At 42.6% G+C, this 19277-nt stretch overlaps 1 protein-coding gene across 7 annotated transcripts in view; it reads right to left on the reverse strand.

Annotated features, from left to right (window-relative positions):
• Window positions 1-18790, reverse strand: part of NOD1 (nucleotide binding oligomerization domain containing 1) — a 41593-nt gene extending 22803 nt beyond the window's left edge. For 4 of the 7 annotated variants that reach the window (XR_006181831.1, XR_006181832.1, XR_006181833.1 and 1 more), the window contains exons 1-8: window positions 18738-18790; window positions 12559-12895; window positions 10542-10716; window positions 7548-9351; window positions 5368-5451; window positions 4124-4207; window positions 2515-2598; window positions 317-400 (exon numbers count right to left, since the gene is read on the reverse strand). Coding sequence is in view for 4 of the 7 variants with exons in the window: in XM_042888721.1 (XP_042744655.1) it covers window positions 317-400; window positions 2515-2598; window positions 4124-4207; window positions 5368-5451; window positions 7548-9351; window positions 10542-10716; window positions 12559-12774 (2531 nt within the window). In the remaining 3 variants the exon portion in view is untranslated. Of the gene's footprint in view, window positions 1-316; window positions 401-2514; window positions 2599-4123; window positions 4208-5367; window positions 5452-7547; window positions 9352-10541; window positions 10717-11140; window positions 11284-12558; window positions 12896-18737 lie in introns of those variants that run through there. The other 3 variants (XM_042888724.1, XM_042888723.1, XM_042888725.1) reach the window with 2 other exon arrangements.
• Window positions 18791-19277: the final 487 nt, after the last annotated feature.

Raw genomic sequence — 19277 nt, forward strand, 5'->3', positions numbered from 1 at the left:
CATCATCTCTGCTAATGCTTCCAGCCCAGAATGGCACCCAGTGACCAGGTGTCTTCACAAATGCCAGTTCCTCTACAGCATGAGGAAAGGAGACAGATTAAAGGGATGACAGCCTTGCAACATTTTTAACTTGCTTTATGGCTGCACAGGGCTTTTCAATTCAACCAACATGGCCTCTTGCTTGCGCCAGGAGCCTGTTACAGAACAATGACCATGGCACCAGATGGTGGCCCAAGCTAACACTTGGTCCAAAGAGCCACTGCTTCACAAAGCACTGGGAAAGACAGCTCCATGGCAAGTTCAGCTGCTGTTTTACCTCACATTTGTCAACCTCGGATGGTTCCTCAGGGCCTCTGCAAATGCCTTTGCACCTTCGTCTCCAACCTGATTGCCCCACATCCTAGTGAAGACAGGAAACCAGGAGATATCAGATGCATTGCTCTGCTGCCCCTCAGCATTGCATTCTCTTTTTCTCACCCCATTCATCCCCCAACATTACTCCCCAGCCTCTGAGAGCTGCAAGAAGCCTGGCAGGTACCATCTCACCGAGCCAGGCCTGTTCCATTCCCTGCACATCGCACCATCCACCTCTCTGACTCACCATTACCAGGCCACAGCATAGGAGCAGCTCTAGGAGACAACCAGCCTGCTGCAGCTTGAGTGCTTTGGGATTATCTTGCTGCAATGGGTGAACCTTCAGCTGCCCTATACCCTTCTGGGATAAAGGAATCTTGTACTCTTCTACAGGGACTTTTTACATGGGCTGATAGTGATTGGAAAAGAGGGAATGGTTTTAAACTAGAAAAGAGGAGATTTAGATTAAATGTTAATAGGAAATCATTTACTCAGAAGGTGGTAAGGCCCTGGCACAGCTGCCCAGAGAAGCTGTGGATGCCCCAAGACCAGGCTGGATGGAGCCCTGGGCAGCCTGATCCGGTGGGTGGCAGCCCTGCCCACAGCAGGGGGTTGGAAATGGATCAGCTCTAAGGTCCATTCCAACCCGACCTGCTTTGTGGTTCTATAATTCTGATATGACCTCCAGAAGCACAGCTGCACAGGGGCCCATACCCAAACAGGTGACTTTCTGAGGTCAACCATTCAATAAGCTCACCATCTCCTTCAGAACAGTCTAGTAAAAAGGTTAAAAATCAGCATTACACCCAGCAATATCTCCTCTCTCACTGGCTCATCAGGGAGGGATCAAAATCTCACAGGCTCTGTATGACCCCAGTCTCTTCTGTGCCTTTCTAAAGAATAGTGTTTCTAACAGCAAAGCAACCTAATAACACAAAGCACTAAGAGAAGGTAATAGCTGCAGGGATTTGATCAACATTTAATAGCAGTAGCTGGACAAATTCTTTGTCAATTCACCATGTATTCTGAAGTTTGAAAGACTCTGCTGAAGTGCATTTACTTGCTTATTTACTTTTACAGAGCTCTTGTCTTGACAGCTCTAAGCCACACTCAGCTTGATGGGTAATTAGTTGGCACCTCTTAAAATCCATTGAGCTTTGTGGTATCTACTAAATACATCTACTTCCAGTAAGTTTCCAAGAGTTTCTTTGTCCTTAAGATCAAAAGCAGTTTGTTACAACAATGCTGAAAGTACCTGTTTAAACATGACTACCAGGATATCATAAATCCATTTGGAGGGATTATTTCCTCCAAAGGAAAAAACAAACATCCTTCATGAAAATTACAGCAAGCACAATGGCACTGCAGAACCATCTGTATGACAACAGAAGTGTGTATGCTGTTGATTCTATATTTGAAATCTTCTAGAACAAACAAAACAAAGGCCAAAATCTGATTGTTCAAACCTGATTTTCATATGTAAGTGTTACTGTGATCATGGCCAAAGAGAAGTTTTAATTCCTTTCAGTATTACCTTCTAAGAAGAATGCTCTCCTGCAGAATGGAAAGAGAAAATGGGATTTGCCAGAGGGAACAAGCACCAATCTAGCTTCAATCCTAAGAAAGAGGGCATGGACCATGTGTTTTCATTATGACCTCTCTCCAGTAATAACAAGTTCTCCAGTTTAGGACAGAAGGATGATGTGGAATTCCTTTATATTCTCACAGCTCACAAATTTATCAGGACTTGGTGTGGAACATTCAATAATCTTAACCTTGACATGCCATAGCTATGTACATTGCCAATAGTCATAAAGCCACTTGAACCTTTAAAAATGACTAAATATCTTTACAACAGCTACTGTGCAGTTAAGGGAAGAAGCTATCTTTATCTTCTGCCCTCTTGTTAGTTTTTCTCTCTCCTTTATGGTTCCATCAGAACAGGAAGAAAATCATCGCACGAACTGGAGGAACCATAAAGCATCACCTAATTGCCCTGAGCAGAAAATGTCATTGTGCTACTGCACCAGTTTGTTCTGCTGCCACTGTGGAGGATGGACTGGGAAGAGCAAGGCAAGGATGAAGGAAGAAAGCCCAAGGAATTCACAAACATCTTGCCAAGACCAAGCCCTGTGCTCTTCTCCTCAGCACTGAACTTACCCGATTTCAAACATCATTGTGTTCTTCTGGATGGCCTGGGCAAGGCACTTCCCTCCTTCACTAGTTATTTTGTTTGCTCCTATTCTGCATAAAATACAAGAGTTGATGAGGTAAACCACTTACAGCAGTACAGCTATTAGAACACCAGCTTATGAAACAATACAGGTATTTAAGGCTAATTAACCCTGGATGCTAGTTACAGTTAACAAAGATTAACCTAGAGTAAAAAATACTGCAGGCATTTGACCTTCAATTAAGAGAAAACATATTTTGTACGTTGGTCCTCCAAGCTGGACATATTACTGTAAAGTCTTGATTTTGGTGCTAAGTGTGTCAGAAATAAGCTGTAGGAACTGATCCTGAAGCAAGGCTCCCTGCCTAGCTTTTAATACAGCTCATAATACCAGCTGTTGCTGCAAAGTACACTAATGAATTACACGCAGCATGTTCTATGATGCCACAGGGAACAGAACATTTCTTGGTAGCGCAGGTCGAGAGCAGACTGCAGCGGATGAGTACAGACTAATAGTTTCAAGTCTTTCTGTTCTGAGCATTGGCTACAGGCGCTGGCACAGATCAGCACAGCACTGGCCAGAGGCTGGTGCTCTATAGAATCTTTCCATTTTTTGGCGTGGGAATATCAAGTGGCTGGAGTTCAAGAGAGAGGTAAGTCTCAATTGCATATACATTACTGTAAAAAACCCCCTCAAGCCACTACATTTGCATAAATTAAAACTTCTGTCTGGTTTGTTTGACTGACTGCAGGCACGTCATGCACTCTATCTCAAAACCATTTCGAATCATACTAGGAAGCCTGACAGAAACTGTCTTCCAAGCATTTTTTTTTCTGGTGAAAGTTAGAAGATTAAATTAACAGAGCACTCTGTCAAAGCAGTGACAGAGCCAGAGTGCTCCTGGGTTTCAAAATTCTGCAAATATTTCAAGCAGGAATTATGTGGCCAGTGTGGGGTTTCAGAGCAAGTTAGGTGTAGAATAACGCCTAGAACCCAACAATCCCTGGCTGCTGGTTGCTATATTCACACCAGCAGTTGCTATTGCTGTAGTTACCTCTGTGTTCTGCTGTGGTCACAACTAAACCATCAGTTAATGATCTACCTTTCTGTTAAGTCACTGTTGTGTATGGCCAAACACATATCTGGAGACATTCCAGGACTCAAAGGAGACAACTTCTCAAGTGAATCTGGGCTGTTCCGGAGCTGAGGTAATGACACTGGCACAGCATGACTGCCATAGCCCACAAAAGGCCAGATACCAGAAGGTTGATACTAAATGCAAGCAAATTCATTCATGACAAAGGCCAGTAAGATTCATGCAGCACTTAAGTCTCATTCAGGTAATCAGACTGGATTTAAGAAAAGGTCTGGTGCCTACTACTGCTGATAGTGCAGTGCAGTTTTTAGTAAAGACTATGGATTAAAGATGCTGACATTTACTGCTAGGCTACTATAAAAAAAATATGTAAGTACAATCAATTTATTTTGTTTGAAACAGTTGGGGTTTTTTGGTCATTTTTCTTTACTCTTCCTCTTTTCAAGTTGCTTTATCTTAATTATGATACTGTATAAGTATAAAACAAAAACAAACTTACTTAACATATTCAAGGCTTGAACACTCTTCAATAAGTTTTGCAACATATTTGGCTCCAATGTCAGTGATCTGATTGTTGTATAAGCTTAAAGAAAAATCACATTGGTAAAAATAGGTTACTCCTGCTGTCATTTCTATATTTACAACCTGGGTGATTTATAATGCACAGACAGCATCCATCTTTTTTGTATGGCTCTGCACAAATATACAATGGGTTGTACTTCTATTTTGATATACAGTTAATATTGTGAAGGGGTAGATATAAAATACAAGAATAGACTTAACAGTGAAAAATATTTATATGTAAGCATTTTAATTACATGGTCCTCTCAAGCAAACAAATCTTCCCTTTATTCCTGTGTTAGTACAGCAATAATATTCAATAAATCAGAAGGAAAAAAAAGCACGGCAGCACACCAGAAGGACATGTGTTTGGTTTTTTAAAAGCCATAAAATCCCCTTACAAAGGGGATTCCTGAAGATCAGACATCTGAGCAGAAGGGCACGGCAAGGAGGAGGGAATTCTTGGTATTCATGATCACTTTTCAAAAAGTCATTTTTATGTAGCCTCTTAACCAAAGTGGGAAGCCAGCAGTAACACACCTACCAGTATTAGGTTGGTTAAAAAAGAATGGTTTTTAAAAACTGCTACTTTCTATGATAAAAGACATGGTTACAGTAAAAGGGACCTGTAAACATGACATCTAAAGCAGCCTTTTTCTTGTCCAAACTCTATCTGCTTTGCACAGTAGAAATAAATCAGTTTGCAACTGAGAAAGCAGAAGGCCCTGGCTACAAAGCCAACTATACACATATCCATAGGCGTGCACACACACACACACACACACACAGTTTTTCTCTACACTCCTGAAGCTTTTTCACCTTGGCTGAATGGACAGTTTCCTGGGAAACATTCCAAAAAGTGCTAGCAGAAGCCTTCAAATATAAAGCTAGCATGCCCACACAGATCAGTAACCTGACAGCAGTCCATGCTCTGTTACAGACGGGCTTGACTAGAGTGGGAGGCCATCCCTTGAAGCAGTGCAACGGGAGAGGAAGCTTTTGGTCCTTCTCCTGGTGAGCTTTTACAGGACAGGAGCTGAATCATATCTGACAAAATGCTGTCTCATCATATTCAGCAGATGAAGAGGTAACTTTGGTTTCCACCCCACCTATGCTCCCACAGCACGGCAGTTTTATTTTCCAGTAGCAGTACCTAGTGCTTTGCTCCCAGTTGGTACATACCCCAAGTAAGATACAATTTGGTACTTGGAGAGTTCTTCGTACAATATCCTTGCTCCATGATCTGTGATCTGATTTACACTGAGCCTGGAATGAGGGGAGAGAAAAGAGTTTGAGTCAATACAGACTACATGTGTTTATCACCCTTGAGTCAATGAAAGACTGGAGGTCTATACATTTCCCTCTGAGATTTCAGTAAGTTCTTACACCATATATTAAAAGCAATTAAGGGAAGTGCGACCTCAGTATTACATGGTTCACTTCAAAAACAAAAGAAAACAAAAAGCCTCAAATCAGCAAGGCAATGTTCTGGAAGCTGTCCATAGGACTGGAAACAATACAATGCAGAGAATCAGAAACCAGAGAAAACACCTCATCTTCCTCCTGTGCGTACTGGGATTGCAGAAATTCCACCTGAGACCCAAGCAAAAGCAAAAGCAAGCTTTCCAGACCACTCCTACAGCCTTCTCTGTACCTGCTGAAAGCCAGGCTTGAAAGGCACAACACAATCAGGATCCAATTAATAAAGGTTGTGAAAACCTTTGTCCAAGAAATGGAACTCCAGTCCATGGGTGTGTTGGATGTTTCTGATTTATTGTCCCAATTAGACACAAAATAAATCAATGTCAGTCATTCATTGAATAAAAAAACACTTGTTTTCTCTACACTCTTTTTTACACAGTTTTTCTCTACGCTCCTGAAGCTTTTTCACCTTGGCTGAATGGACAGTTTCCTGGGAAACATTCCAATTCTGAAAAATCACACTTTCTCAGGAAAACTGTCCCAGTGATTTAGACCTGTTTTGGTTTCTCCATAAATGCTGAAGCTGAACACTCACTGCTGAGAGCTCTTATCACCAGCAGACTCCCAGGCTCTTCCTGGTAATACCTTGGTCACTTAGAAATGCACTTGCACAAAGGACAAATCAAGATGCCATTTCTACAGATCAGAGCAGCCTGTTCTTTGAAATAGAAAGTAAAGCTGTTAGAAACACCTCATTTCAATGGCCAGAAAAAGTCATTAACAGGGCAGGATAAATCATAACATCAGAAGAGCCACAAAGACAACAAAGCCTCCCAACAGTCTGGTTTGGTGCTGGAGGTGCTGTTAAGCTCACATTGATCACAGCATGATCACGTGATACAGACAAAAAAACACAAAATACTGTTCTTTTCTTCTCCATTTTGTTTTGAAAACTGGAGTCTTTTTTATACAAGTTTCCTATTGCTTTCTTTTGGGTGGTCAGTTGATTTGCAACCAAGCTGGGAAACGATTTGCTTTGATTTAGTCCTAAACAGCCCATACAAGAAAAAAAGTCACAGCGAGGCCAATCAGAGTAATAAATCCATGTAGAAAATAAATCACTTAAGGTTGAAGGAGTTTCAGAAAATGAATACTTGAAATTTCTGGGTATTTTTTTTTTGACACTTGAACGTTTGGAGAAATAAAGCATCGCTACATGGCACGACCTCAAAAGATTAGAGGTGGAACGCCGGCCTTGATGCTACAGGTGGAGTTTCTTTGCCCTGCTTATGCCAGTTCACGTCTCCCCTCCAAATCACCTCCTAGAAATAATGCAGCTAACACTTCAACTATATTCTTTCATAACGTAAGTACACATCAGCTTTATTCTGTGAAAACCACACATCTGAGCAGGATGTTAAAGCAAGAAATTCATAGTATCTGTCAGGCATTACTTGTTACTTGGTGAATGATAGATTCTCTCTTACCCTGTATGTCCTAGGGCAGAGATAGGCTCAGGCAATCTTTATATAATGGATGAAACACTTCTGTTTTCTTCTGTTTCCCTTAAGCACGTTCTCCTATAAAAATCCTCTTTTGAGGAAAAAAGCTACTTGTGATACAGCTAACTAAACCTGCAGACTTAACTAGTCCTGTTTTTTTGAGTTTCAAATGCGCTTGCCCCTCCTCCTGCTCGTGCCTCCTCAAATATTCCAAAAGACCTGAAAGTGGCTGAGTTGGACATAGTCAAACCTCTAATCCAAATCAAGCTGCCTGGGGCTATTTTGAGTGTTTGGGTTCTGCTTTCAAGGCCAACTGCACTTTAATTTCTAGCAGCAATGAGAATCCTCATGTTTCTCCACTTTGAAGACAGATTCCCCTAGCCCAAGTTTGTGGAAGAAACCAAGGATAAGAAACAATCTGCTTGCACAGACTCCTACCTGATGACTGCAAGCTTGCTGAAACACGGTAGCAGCTGTTTCACCCCATAGTCATTGATGTTGTTGTTGTCCAAATCCAGAGCCAAGCGCTTTCGAAAGTGATGCACGACAAAGGAAATAGCACTGCAGTCAGCAGAGTAGGCATTGCAGTATGTAAGCTTGATGTAATTGGCATGCATGCGTTTCGCAGCCAGCTTTCCCACTGTCTCATTTTGAGTCTCATAAAGACACCTCAGCATCCAAACAAAGTTTGGCTGAACCTGCACCTGATTGTACTTTAGAAGCCTGGACCGAGTGACACCCTTCAGATGGGATTTCATGCTTCCCCCAAGGTATGTGATGAGTGTCTTCCTCTTCTTTCTAATGACTGCAGGCAAAACTAATTGTTTGAAGAGCTTCTCCTTGGATCTGGAAAGCAGGCCACAAAGGAAGAGATTGGTAAAATGGAAGTGTTCATTGTTTCGGAAAGGATCCTCCCCTGTGAGTGGTTTCTTCAGCCAAGGAATGTGAAAGCAAGTACGCTGGGCAGTCTCAGCAGAAGAGCATTCATTGAAAAACTGAAGTAACTCCTTAATCCCCACTCTCTCTTCCATAACTAGGTACAAAGCGGTGAAAAAAGACTGAAGGGTTAAGTGCAAGAACTCATAAGTGGATTGATTGTCACAGCCACTGTAACCTTTAACTGTCCTGAGAAAACCCAACTGCAAATCTTCTTCAGAGATGTTCGCTGATGAGACCTCCTCTTGCTCAAAGACAAAGATAGAGTTCCTCATCCCTTTGTATGCAATTTTACCCAAAGCTAGAAGAGTTTCCTTTCTTGATTTGAACACCTCTGCTTGGCTCCTGACGTTGTTCTTCAGCAAACTTGTTTTCAGAGACCGGTTTAGATGGACTTCAATCATGAGCAAGAATACATCTGTCAATGTAACAGAACAGTCTGGAAGCTCATGGCTGTCAAACATGGAGTGGAAATGTTCATAACATTTAAAGATAATCCAACAGAATAAAGGCACTGAACACAAACTACAGAGGTTGGGATTAGCTTCCAGCTGGTTCAGTATCAGCGTTCGCTGCCCCGCATCTTTAAAAACCAAGGCAGTGTATTCCTTCAGGTTATTGCTGGAGAAACCACGAAGCAACACTTTCTTTCTAATGACATTTCTTTGGATTTCAGTTCCTGTCCGTGCTGTAAGAATTTTCTTGGATCCCTTAAGAAGCTTTCCTCTGAGAAGGCTTACCAGCAGCACCAGAGGGTGGACGGGTTCATTGGGTGAACACATCTCAGGAACACTGCTGAGATCAAAGTTGGAATAGATCTCATCAAAGCCATCGAATGTGAAAAGAACCGTGTGAGGGAACTGCAAGATGTGATGGAACACCTCTGTGGGGTCCTGATCTGGGTAGCAATTATATCTGAAGAGTAAGTCTTTCAAACATACAGCTTCATCTTCCTTAAAGCAACTAAACATCCTACATCGGAAATGGAAGAAAAACTTAGCCCCTACATCCAACTGTTTTTTGGCCCAAAGACTTTGTATCTTTTGCAGCAAGATAGATTTTCCAATTCCTGCATCGCCAAAGACATAAATAGTCTCTCCATCTTCATTTATTACCCCAACTGCATCATCAAAAAGGGCTTGTAATTGACACACTTCACCCAGGCTCTCATTGGTAAAATTGACCATCTCCATAATACTGTTAGAGTAGATTTCTTCCAGCAGCATCTCTTCCCTCTGCGCATACGACATAACGAATTTGGAGTCCCGTCCCAGTTCATATCTGAGTTTTTGGCAATACCTGCTAACTAAAAAGACAGTGAACTATTATTAAAATAACTACTATTAAAAAGCCTGCTACCTACCTCTGTGGGAACTCTGAGGGATAGCAGGTTAAAACAATTCTTACTCAAGATCAGTTTTTGGCAGATGACTTCTATGCATTCACGCTGCCATAATAATGGAAAATTCAGATGCTTAGCATATGAGTCACCATTTCCTGAAATCTAACACTGACTCCAAGACACTGCACTGCAATAAGAGGCTTCTATCTTTCAGATGGGGCTCAAAGTCAAGCCCCTGAAGCTTTGTTAGAGGTTGTTTGACTCTCAGCAAAGGCAGGGGTTTTTGGTCCCAGGTTAGTTTTGGAATCTGCTGTTTCACTTATTTATATTCTACTGTGATTCAGGTAGGTGGCCATTCTTTCCTAATTTGTTTGGTATTTTTTATTATTGCAAATAGAAAACGTGCTTTAGAAAGCAGGAACCCCAAATGATATTTTTCTAAACTGACACAAAAAATGAAAGTCCCAGTTACTGTGCAATGTTGACTCATGTTTTTATTACTAGAGAAATTTTAGCTCTGATGGGGGCAAAGTACTTCTTGTATTTATGCAGTATGAAAGACCTCTCACAAGGAAAACACATATTCCTGCTACACTTTGACTATACAAAAAGTCATTATTTAGGACCGTGAAATAATTCAGTTGGAAGGGATCTTGAGATGTCTCAAGTCCAACCTTCTGCTCAGAACAGGACCACCTGTGAGATCAGATAAGGTTATTCAGGGCTTTGTCTATCTGGGTCTTGAAAACCTGCAAGGAGACACAGCCGCTCCAGGCAGCCTGCCTCCTTGGTCGACTGCCCTCAGCATGAAATACTGGCTATTCCATTGCCAAAATGTGACAATGTTGCTAATAAACAGTAACAGAAGCCTAGAAAATACTACAGCTCGCAGAAGGTGGATATGCCATGATGCTATATATCCACAAATGCAAAAAGAGCTTGACTTCAGCAAAACAGGATACTGTATCAACGTGACTCTCGCGTTATACAGCGTGCCCTTTAATTATTTGGCTAGCTCTGCTAGCAAACACAGCAGGTGCGCATTTATTTTCTGAGGCTGTGCCTGCCTAGGCTCACTCACTCTCACGTCACCTGGATAGAACCTCCCAAACAGTGGATGTTCTAAGGGAAGGGAGACAGATGCATGATCTTACCTGGATCTGTATTTACCACAGGTTTACTACAAATATTCTCTGAAGGCTGGTAACCTATTTCATCCAGCCAAGGCTGAAGTTCATAGTAAGCATCAGTGACTTTCTGCAGGACACGGATGAAATATTCTGAAACTTCCTCTCCCTTGCTTTGAACCAAGTCTAGAATTTTGCGAACCTGAAGAAACAGCACAAGAAAGAACACTGATGCATAGCATTTTGTCACAGTTAAACTGCTAGACTGCTTAGGATCCCTTTTGGAATGAAACAAAACAGAATCAAAACCAGTGCTTCAAAAAATTGAATTCAAAATCTAGTCCTGAATTTTAACCATTACAAAACTCATCTTCTGTTTGTATTCAGATGTTGCAAGAAAGATAGCTCTGCAGGTTAAGGTCTGAACTTGTAGTTAAATCATATGCTAACCAAAACCAGTGTGGATAAATACTACTCCCCCAAAAAGGAATCTAAAGGATTAGCTCAGTCTGGCAGAGTGTATTTTAAATCCCAGTCTGGTTAAAATGAAAAAGAAAGAAGGGATTTCTCAGTGCCCTCGATTCATTCCTCCAGTTTGTAGATATTCCAGTCACGTTTAGATTTACCTCGGATACAGTGAGATCCATAATGGGGCAGGCAGAATCTCTCTCTAGATTTTAGTGCAGATTGAAAAGCCCACAGCTCTTTCTCCTAACACAGCAATGAGCTCTCTCTCTCTCTCTCTGTACAATGTACTTGTTGCCTGCAACTGTTACTAAAACTAATGGCTGTCAGACAGAGGCTGAAGCAGTTCAAGGCTAAGAGTTATCTTTAAAATCATACCAGAGGTTGATCTCTGTGCCACCAGTATGTAGCAACCTCAGAGCAGAACCCTCCCTGGGACAGAGGGTACAGTCAGCACTGTACTACCCGTTTTGAATGTCTGGATCCTATTCTTGCTGAGGATGAATCAATAATTCAGTTCTAAAGCAGAGAAAGGATTTGTTCAGACTATGGTCTCTTGTGAGGTACATAGCACACAGCGAAAGCACTGTATTTTGGACAAATATTTATGCTCTAAAAGGCAATTTTCAGAGAAGCTCCCACAGAGTCCATTTCACTTATGATTGTGGCCTGCTCTCTGTTTCTGCTCAGGCTTTTGATGCACAGCCCCTCCTCCAGCCTTGTTACAACAATCATGTATATTATGCTGACCAAACAGAAATGGAGATGATCATACAGTGTGCATTTATTCAGCTTTGAGCTTTTACACAGTGAGCACTGTATCACCATTTCGACTTCCTGGGAAGAATGATTATTTTATGAAAGTCTGGGCTGTTTGTGAAGTCCAAGGTCTCTGATTCTTTCATGATTTGTCTGCCTCTAATTGTGACGCTATTCTGAAGCTGCATGACTGGTCAGGGAAATAAATGAGGAGCTTGTTTTAAGTTATGATGCAAAGAGCAATTGTGTACATCTGATAATTTTCTCCTGTCTAAGGAACAGGAAAAAATGTTTACTACTGATACTCAGAGTTGATTTACAAACCCAAATGTGCCAGGCTGAATCGGTTTTACAAGCAAACATTCATAATGTACACAGGACTTTAAAGAGAAGGGAAAGTACGCACACAGACAACATGCAATGATAAACTCTAAAATAATATTTAATTTTCATCTCCTCTAAAGTAGGCTGATCTGTCCCTTGGCATCTTGAAGTAGATTCTCCTTGTAATACTCTGCATGATAATGAAGGCTTGCGAACATCAAAGTCACAGCCTAACAGCCACTGTGGTCAGCTCTTTATCACAGGGCAAAGCTGCAGCTCAGGGGACAAAACAGCAATCATCAGCCTGATCATTTTTGCAGCTGCCAACAGGATTCTAAGCAGTGCTGGCTGTGCTTCTGGAGACACTCGCCCACATGGAATAGGGTGGTGATTGTCCAAAATAATGAAGATTGGGAAAGACATTATGCCCATGAAATCTAACAGTAAGTTGAAAATATAAAAAAATTTAAGCTGGTTAATGAAATAAAAATAATACCTTATCTGCTTGAGTTGGAAACTGGACAACAATCTCTGCATCTTCAGTGGAGAAGTACTCATTGTTAATCAAGTTGTCAAGCAAACACTGGGTGTGCCGGATCTTACTGACCAGAAGCTCTCGGTATACCTTCAGCAAAGCAATGCAGGATGGAGGACTGGCTGCCAGAGGTTTTTCCACACAAGTCTTCAAGTTAGCACAAAGGTGGCCTTCCATAGCTGACACAGCAAGAAGCTGCTCTGCCCAGCATCATCTTCAGCAAACTATGTCTGCAGTGAGGACTCAGCTTGGGGTTAACTTCAAGGAAACAGGCACTCTGTCTTTTGTGCTGCTGAGCCTGTAAAATTAATTGCACAGAACCACAATTTAAACGTTACCCTCTGCAGATACATCCTCCTATTGGCCATTGAAGAGTACTTCCAACCTCTGTGAAATACCATTACCAACTTAATTAAAAAAAAAAAAAAGTCTATCCTCCTCAGGTACTTCCATTCATTTGTTCCATTCAGGGAAAAAAATCATCTACTGCAGGCAGTCTCTCCTGTAATATAAACACTGCAGCTTGCCTCTAACAATACTTCCATATGCCTTATTAACTGCCTGTTCTTGGTACGTAATTGAGTATTTTTAATAGCATCTCCCATCTCAGTAGACAAAGCAGGGCATCTGTCCTAACATATATGGACAATAAAATAAGTGGAATAAAATTGTATTATTTCCTAGCAATTAATTGTGTAGGAAGAATTAATTTATAGTATAGAATTAATTTATAGTAGCATTTTGCTTTTTGTTACAGCAGAAGTTTCTGTGTGAAACTTTTCTAGTAAGATACACATCCCCAGAAGTGAAGCCTTGTCAACTGAGTTTGAGCTAAAATATGACAGTTTTGCTAATACAAAATGATTTGGTTCAGGGCAGACTTGAGAAGCAGAAGTGAGGCTGTGAGAATACCACAGGTCAGAGTTTCTATTTTAAGGAAGCAAGGTGATGCCCACTGTGAAAATGCTGCTACAATCTTAAGAACCAATATACCACTTAGGAGCACAGAGCACCTCATACCTCTTAGAACACTTGACTCAGACAGTGTGTGAAAAGGGGAAAATGCCACTGCATTGATTTAGTTTGGTTAAGCTTATCAAATTCCAATTAATAACCATTAAGCCAAAAATACAGTCTTTCTGGATCTGAACAATAACTGCTATAGAAAGGACTGAAATTAATGATTTTAAATATATAAGAGCTCATCTCTAGTGATTCACACAAGAAGTCTGTACCTCTACTTGAGCCTGAATAGCACACAGTTGCTGAATTTGCAGACTCTTCTGTATACCACGAGCTGTGTCTGGAGGCTGGCATCCACTGGGCTCCAAGCCACCTCCCCAAGCATACAGGCAGGAGTTTGCACGCAATGCAGCTTGTAATGAAGGTACCAGTTTGAAACCCGCACAAACGCTTACACTTGGCTGCCCAACATCTATCCATGTATGTGCACCTAGGGACACACCACGACTGCTCACCCCAACAGCCACGTGCTCAGGAAACCTTCCCAACGCTGTAGAAGTTTTGTGTAGAAATAGTGCTTGTTAGTGCGCCTACTCTCTCCTTGCCTTCAAATACATACGCTGTTTCTGCCTTTGTGCTCCATACCAGCTCTTGGGAGCTCTTTGGATGGCTTCCATTCTTCTTTACAAGGCATACAAGCAGTAGGAATCAAGAACAACAAGACTACTCTTGTATTATTAAAGGCTTTTTTCCCAATGTATTTCCAGTTACTCTAGCCACATAGAAGTCATGAAGTTATGCTGTAATTGCAATTCAACAATAAATTAATGTAGGTACTATTTAGGCATGAACCTTGTACATACCACTTCCAGTGTAAAAAGACGACTTCTTGCAAGAACCTGCATGATTAACACCAACTACTGGCATCCTGTGGTAACAGGGCAAAAAGTACTGTTGCCTCAGCAGGCCAAGGGATAGTTGGAAGAACATTTTTAGATTCTGATTATATATGTATTAAAAAAAAATGAAAGACAAATTCCTTCTTCAAAAATTCTGTAGAGATGCCAGCTCTGGAGCTTTATATTTCTCCTATTTCCCAAGCCAATGCCACAAACTTCCTTCCAGCTCTCCCCTGACAGGGTGTAACTGAGGCCTACCAGCTTGCAGATTATTCCAGGTGACATGCTCCTGGAACAACCTCATCTCTATGCATTTTCCACACAAGAAACTGCATTCTGCATAAGCGTAGCTTCTCCTTGATGCTGGAGGAAGACATGATTTACACTCCTGCTGGATTACTGCCTGTGTAGCTGAGAACCATGTAGCCTAGCTCCTGTGATTTCAGGAAGCCAGTAGGTTGCATCTTATGGTTGCTGACTTGCACAGATGAGCCCCACAAAGGCAGAGACTGGGTAAATCCCCAGCACGACTATTTTGGGACTCAGTCAACTCAAAAACAGCAAAATTCTTTCAGCCAAAGGGAACAGAAGCAAGTGATCTGACTTTTTTACCACATGAGTGAGTGTCTGCAGCTCCCCAGACAAACTGAGCTTTCATTGCACTCTCCACATGACCTGCCAGATGAAGTGGCTGATTTCTGAGTCACTCAGCTTCCTAGAAGCCACGCTGGCACATCTCTTTGTTTAAGAAAACTTGTTTCATAAATGAACACTATCATGAAGACCAAACAGTGCTGAAGACATCATTCGCTCCAAAGCTTTTGCAAGCTTTTAAAGAGATAGAGTCACCTTTAAAATACAGGCAATAGAAACATTAACCCTTTCCTACACTGCCTCTACCCAACACCTTCTGCTTCCTTTGGCTTTCTAGGACCATGTTCTTTCTTTCTAGTTTGTGACAACTAGGGTAAATATCCAGGAACGCACAGTAATGGACCAGTGACTGTCAAGAGTAGAAAATAAATAGAAATGGTTTCTTTACTCTTTCAGTTCCATCTTAAAACAAGGAAAATATGGAAAGAACAGAAGGTCTCAAATAAACCTGCCTCCCATTTGACTAAGTCTATGTCAGCAGAGAACCTGATTGATTCCTTTGGGAGGTGAGGCCAAGCACAAAGGGAGAAATGGAGAAAGAGTAGAAAATACAGTGAAGTATTTTTTACTGATCTCTTTAAATAAGAAAAATGGAAAACCTCCACCATCTATGGACTAAGAAAACATCATGGCAGATGAACAGCTTAAGTGGTACTGGAACAAAACCAGACACGTACAGTTAACAGCAAGGCAGGTACATGCATGCTTGTAACAAAGTGTATCAGCTTCATGAAGAAACTTCAGGTTCTACCTAGACTAACGCCAACACAGAAATTTCCTACCATAGCAGTTCCATGTGCAACAGCACCTGAAAGTCCTCACCACTGTGAGAAACGTGCTTACTCATTCAGATTTAAAAAAACACCAAAAACCTGTATATAATTCTGTATGTCTAGCTTAAATTGATTGGAAACAGGCGACCAATGCACAGATGTTATGAGGTACCAAACTTATCTGCAAGTCCATCATCTTTCTTTCTGGCAAGAGTCCCAGCTTCCACAGCGTGGCCTGTTGGTGTGATAGATGATGGGGTTACAATGCACCGAGTCTCCTATTACATGGATGTACTAGATGTACAGTGCTGGGGTATGTTTAAGGGCAAACACTTATGTGGCTTCAAAAAAGGTGTTGGAAGCAATCACATGCTAGACCACGGAGTTCTCTCTCTTATATTGGGCACTCCAGTTGCTGGATTCAATTCCAGTGCGTCAGTCAAGGGGAGAACCATTGCCTCATTTAGCAGCCATCCCATTTCTGAAAGGGCTAATGAATTAAATAATTTCCTGAAAGCCACCCCAAACTTCTTATTTCCAATTAAGATGTCACTAAGTTACAATGAAGAGATATCAGCTGTTCTAGAAGCTACAGCTGAACATTAGCAGTGAGGTTTGTACAAAGGATATACACACAGGGAGAAATGGAAATAATTGCCAGCTATGTGAAGTCCCTAAATCAGCAGAACACCGAAGAAGGAACAGAGGGAGGCAAGAGCAATACACCTGGGCAAAGCAGGGGTCTGGTATGGAGAGACAAGGGTACAGGCACAACTGGAGAAGAGCTTCTTGTCTGGGAATAGAATGGACTTCTTCCTGAAGGGGAAAGAAAAAATGAATGGTTTACTCAAGAGGCTGTCAATGATGCTGTAAAGGAAATTCAGATAGCCTCTTCGGGGACAGCAGCTTCAGACCAATGAAGAGAACAGAAAACTATCAGGAACTAAAAAGAATCAGAAAGCAGAGTGCTCACCCATCCGTTGTAAAGGCAAAGAAAGGACAGAGGGCAGCCCTGGCGCCTGAATGAAGAGTCAGTGGGGACAGAGGGGATGTCAAAAGCAATTGCAAGGCTGGCAAGGGATGCTTATCGTAAGCCTGCAAAAGTGAAAATAACAAAGAGGAAGAAAGATGGGTACCGGGCCTAGAATAAGGAGGGAAATGAAAAAGTGAAGTGAAATTTCTCACAGTATCAGAGGTTACAGCAAGGTTTTATGTAATCCATGTCAACAAGCAGCAGCACTGCTGATAGCTTCTGAAGGAAGGTATCTGCACATCTATCCAGTGCTTCTTCTGACTTCCCTTTATTTAAAAGTCCTCAGCATTGTGCAAGCATAAATACAGTTACAGCTTTCCTGGCCTTGCCCTTCTTATATCCTCTTTTCACTAAGATCACTTACTTTCCTTCTAACAAAACTGCCATGCTTGCTCAACTGCCAGTTCTGCGAGTCCTCTGGAGTGAGGAATGCTCTGGTTTACTGGTGGCAATAGCATTTATTACAACAAGATCTTATTAAAAGGAAAAGTAGATAAAGAAGTTGAAAGGTCTCAATAGCTGAAAAGAACTCCACATTTGGGTAAACTGAAGAATTAACTCCACACCGATTCAGCTGCTCCCAAATAGACGGGGTATGACCAAGCAACAAAGCCCATAGAAGGAGCAAACTAATTAATAGCAGACACTGAGAGAAGCTTATTTGAGACCAACATCAATACTTCTGAAGAGCTGAAAACTAAATCAATAGTAATTTTGTTCTGCAGTTTTGTTAATCCAGCAAAAACTGTTCCTATAATTCTCTGTGAAATGAAGTCCCATGCCATAGCACTAGCTACTAGCAGCCAGTGGCTGGAATATCATCAAGATTTCACAGCGCCCTGTAGCCAGTTCTGGCAGGGGCAACAGCTAAGTATGTGCATACACCTCAGTGCCAGCCCAGGGCAAGTGGAGTCTTGGAGAGACTTTCCCATATTTGTTGGCAAATCTTCTGTCAGCAGCATTAGAAGTTACTCTTACAGAGGTGGCTCTCCTTCCCTCAGAATCACGAGCCATTGTGCCTCCAGCACAAACCTGTCTCCTGGGACAAGCTATTTTACAGTGATAACCATCCCACTGCAGAGTCGCTACTGCAAAAGGAGAACTGGGGATCATGATGTGTTTGCTTTAACGATGGCAATCCTGGCTCACTCAGACAGTCTAAACTCAAGAATTTGCTGTCTCTGGGAGACACTGAAAAAGAAATTGATTTTACCAATCTTAATTCATGTGTGACACAATGTCTTCGAACACAGCAAATAAAGGAGAGCTCACTTCTGCTCATTCTTAATTTCAGAGCTGTTTCTAATTGTAACCTCATCTTTAAAAGAACATCAACTATTTCACATAGTACAAGAACAGCACCAAAGTGCAGGCGCCAGAATGGGGCAGGCAGCTCTCACTTCTCACATCCACCCGATTTGTGCGTTAACTGAGGAAAGCACCGAGGCCTCAGTGACTGCCGTGTGAGTCACTGCACGCAGATGGATCCTCCGTCAAGCTCACAAGTAAACGTCATTTAATGTCTGTATCCCCCTCCGAAGGACAAGGCCCTCACCAACCTGTCCCGCCGCTCTCGTCCCCATCCCCAGGCGCGTTACATCGCCGCCAGCGAGCGGCTCCGCGGCTCTCACTCGTGGCACCGGCTCACAGCCTCGAGCGCGACAGCAGAAGAGGCAGAAACTTTGATTTCTGCCCTTGAACCCCCGAGCTCGGGCTCGGGCTCCGGCCGTACTGCCTCCTCCTCCCGCCGCCCGGCCCGCACAACAGAACGCAGTGCCCGACCCCCCTCGCCCGTCCCGGCCTTTCCCCTGCACTCACCGCGGCGCGGACGGCGCGAAGGGGAGGAGCGGATCGGCGCTGCCCCCGCCCCGGCCCGCGGGGAAGCAGCTCCCGCCCCACGCGCGGTCTCTCCTCCCGGGCGGAAAGCGGCTCCTCCCCGCGTGGCCGTCGCCGAAGGCCTATTTCCTTCGTGAGCCTGCTCTCCTCCATACAGCTGGCCGAAGGCGTCTTCCTCGCAAAGCCGGCCATTCCTCCTCCCCTGAGGCACAGCCCTTCCCCGTCCTGCACGGGCTCACAGCGCTTTCCTCAGCAGGAGCCATCAAGCACCCACCATCAGTTCCCTCCGCTGGGGCAGCCAGGTGATTATTTTCCTTTTTTTTTTTTTTGCTAAAACACTCACTTAAAAGTGCCCAAGGAGCCCGGTAAAGGTAAAACAAGGCAAGCGATTGTGGCATTAAGGTGCCGGGCCGTTTGTTTTTGCCCTCTATACTGCAAATTGCATCCATGAGAAGTACAAAGAGCCAAAGAAAGTTTCAGTTATGCTTCCACATCACCCACTTTATAGCTTAAATAAGTTCC

The sequence above is a fragment of the Lagopus leucura genome, unplaced genomic scaffold (assembly GCF_019238085.1).
Source record: "Lagopus leucura isolate 7727_CA_CO unplaced genomic scaffold, USGS_WTPT01 Super-Scaffold_100157, whole genome shotgun sequence".
Lineage (NCBI taxonomy): Eukaryota > Metazoa > Chordata > Aves > Galliformes > Phasianidae > Lagopus > Lagopus leucura.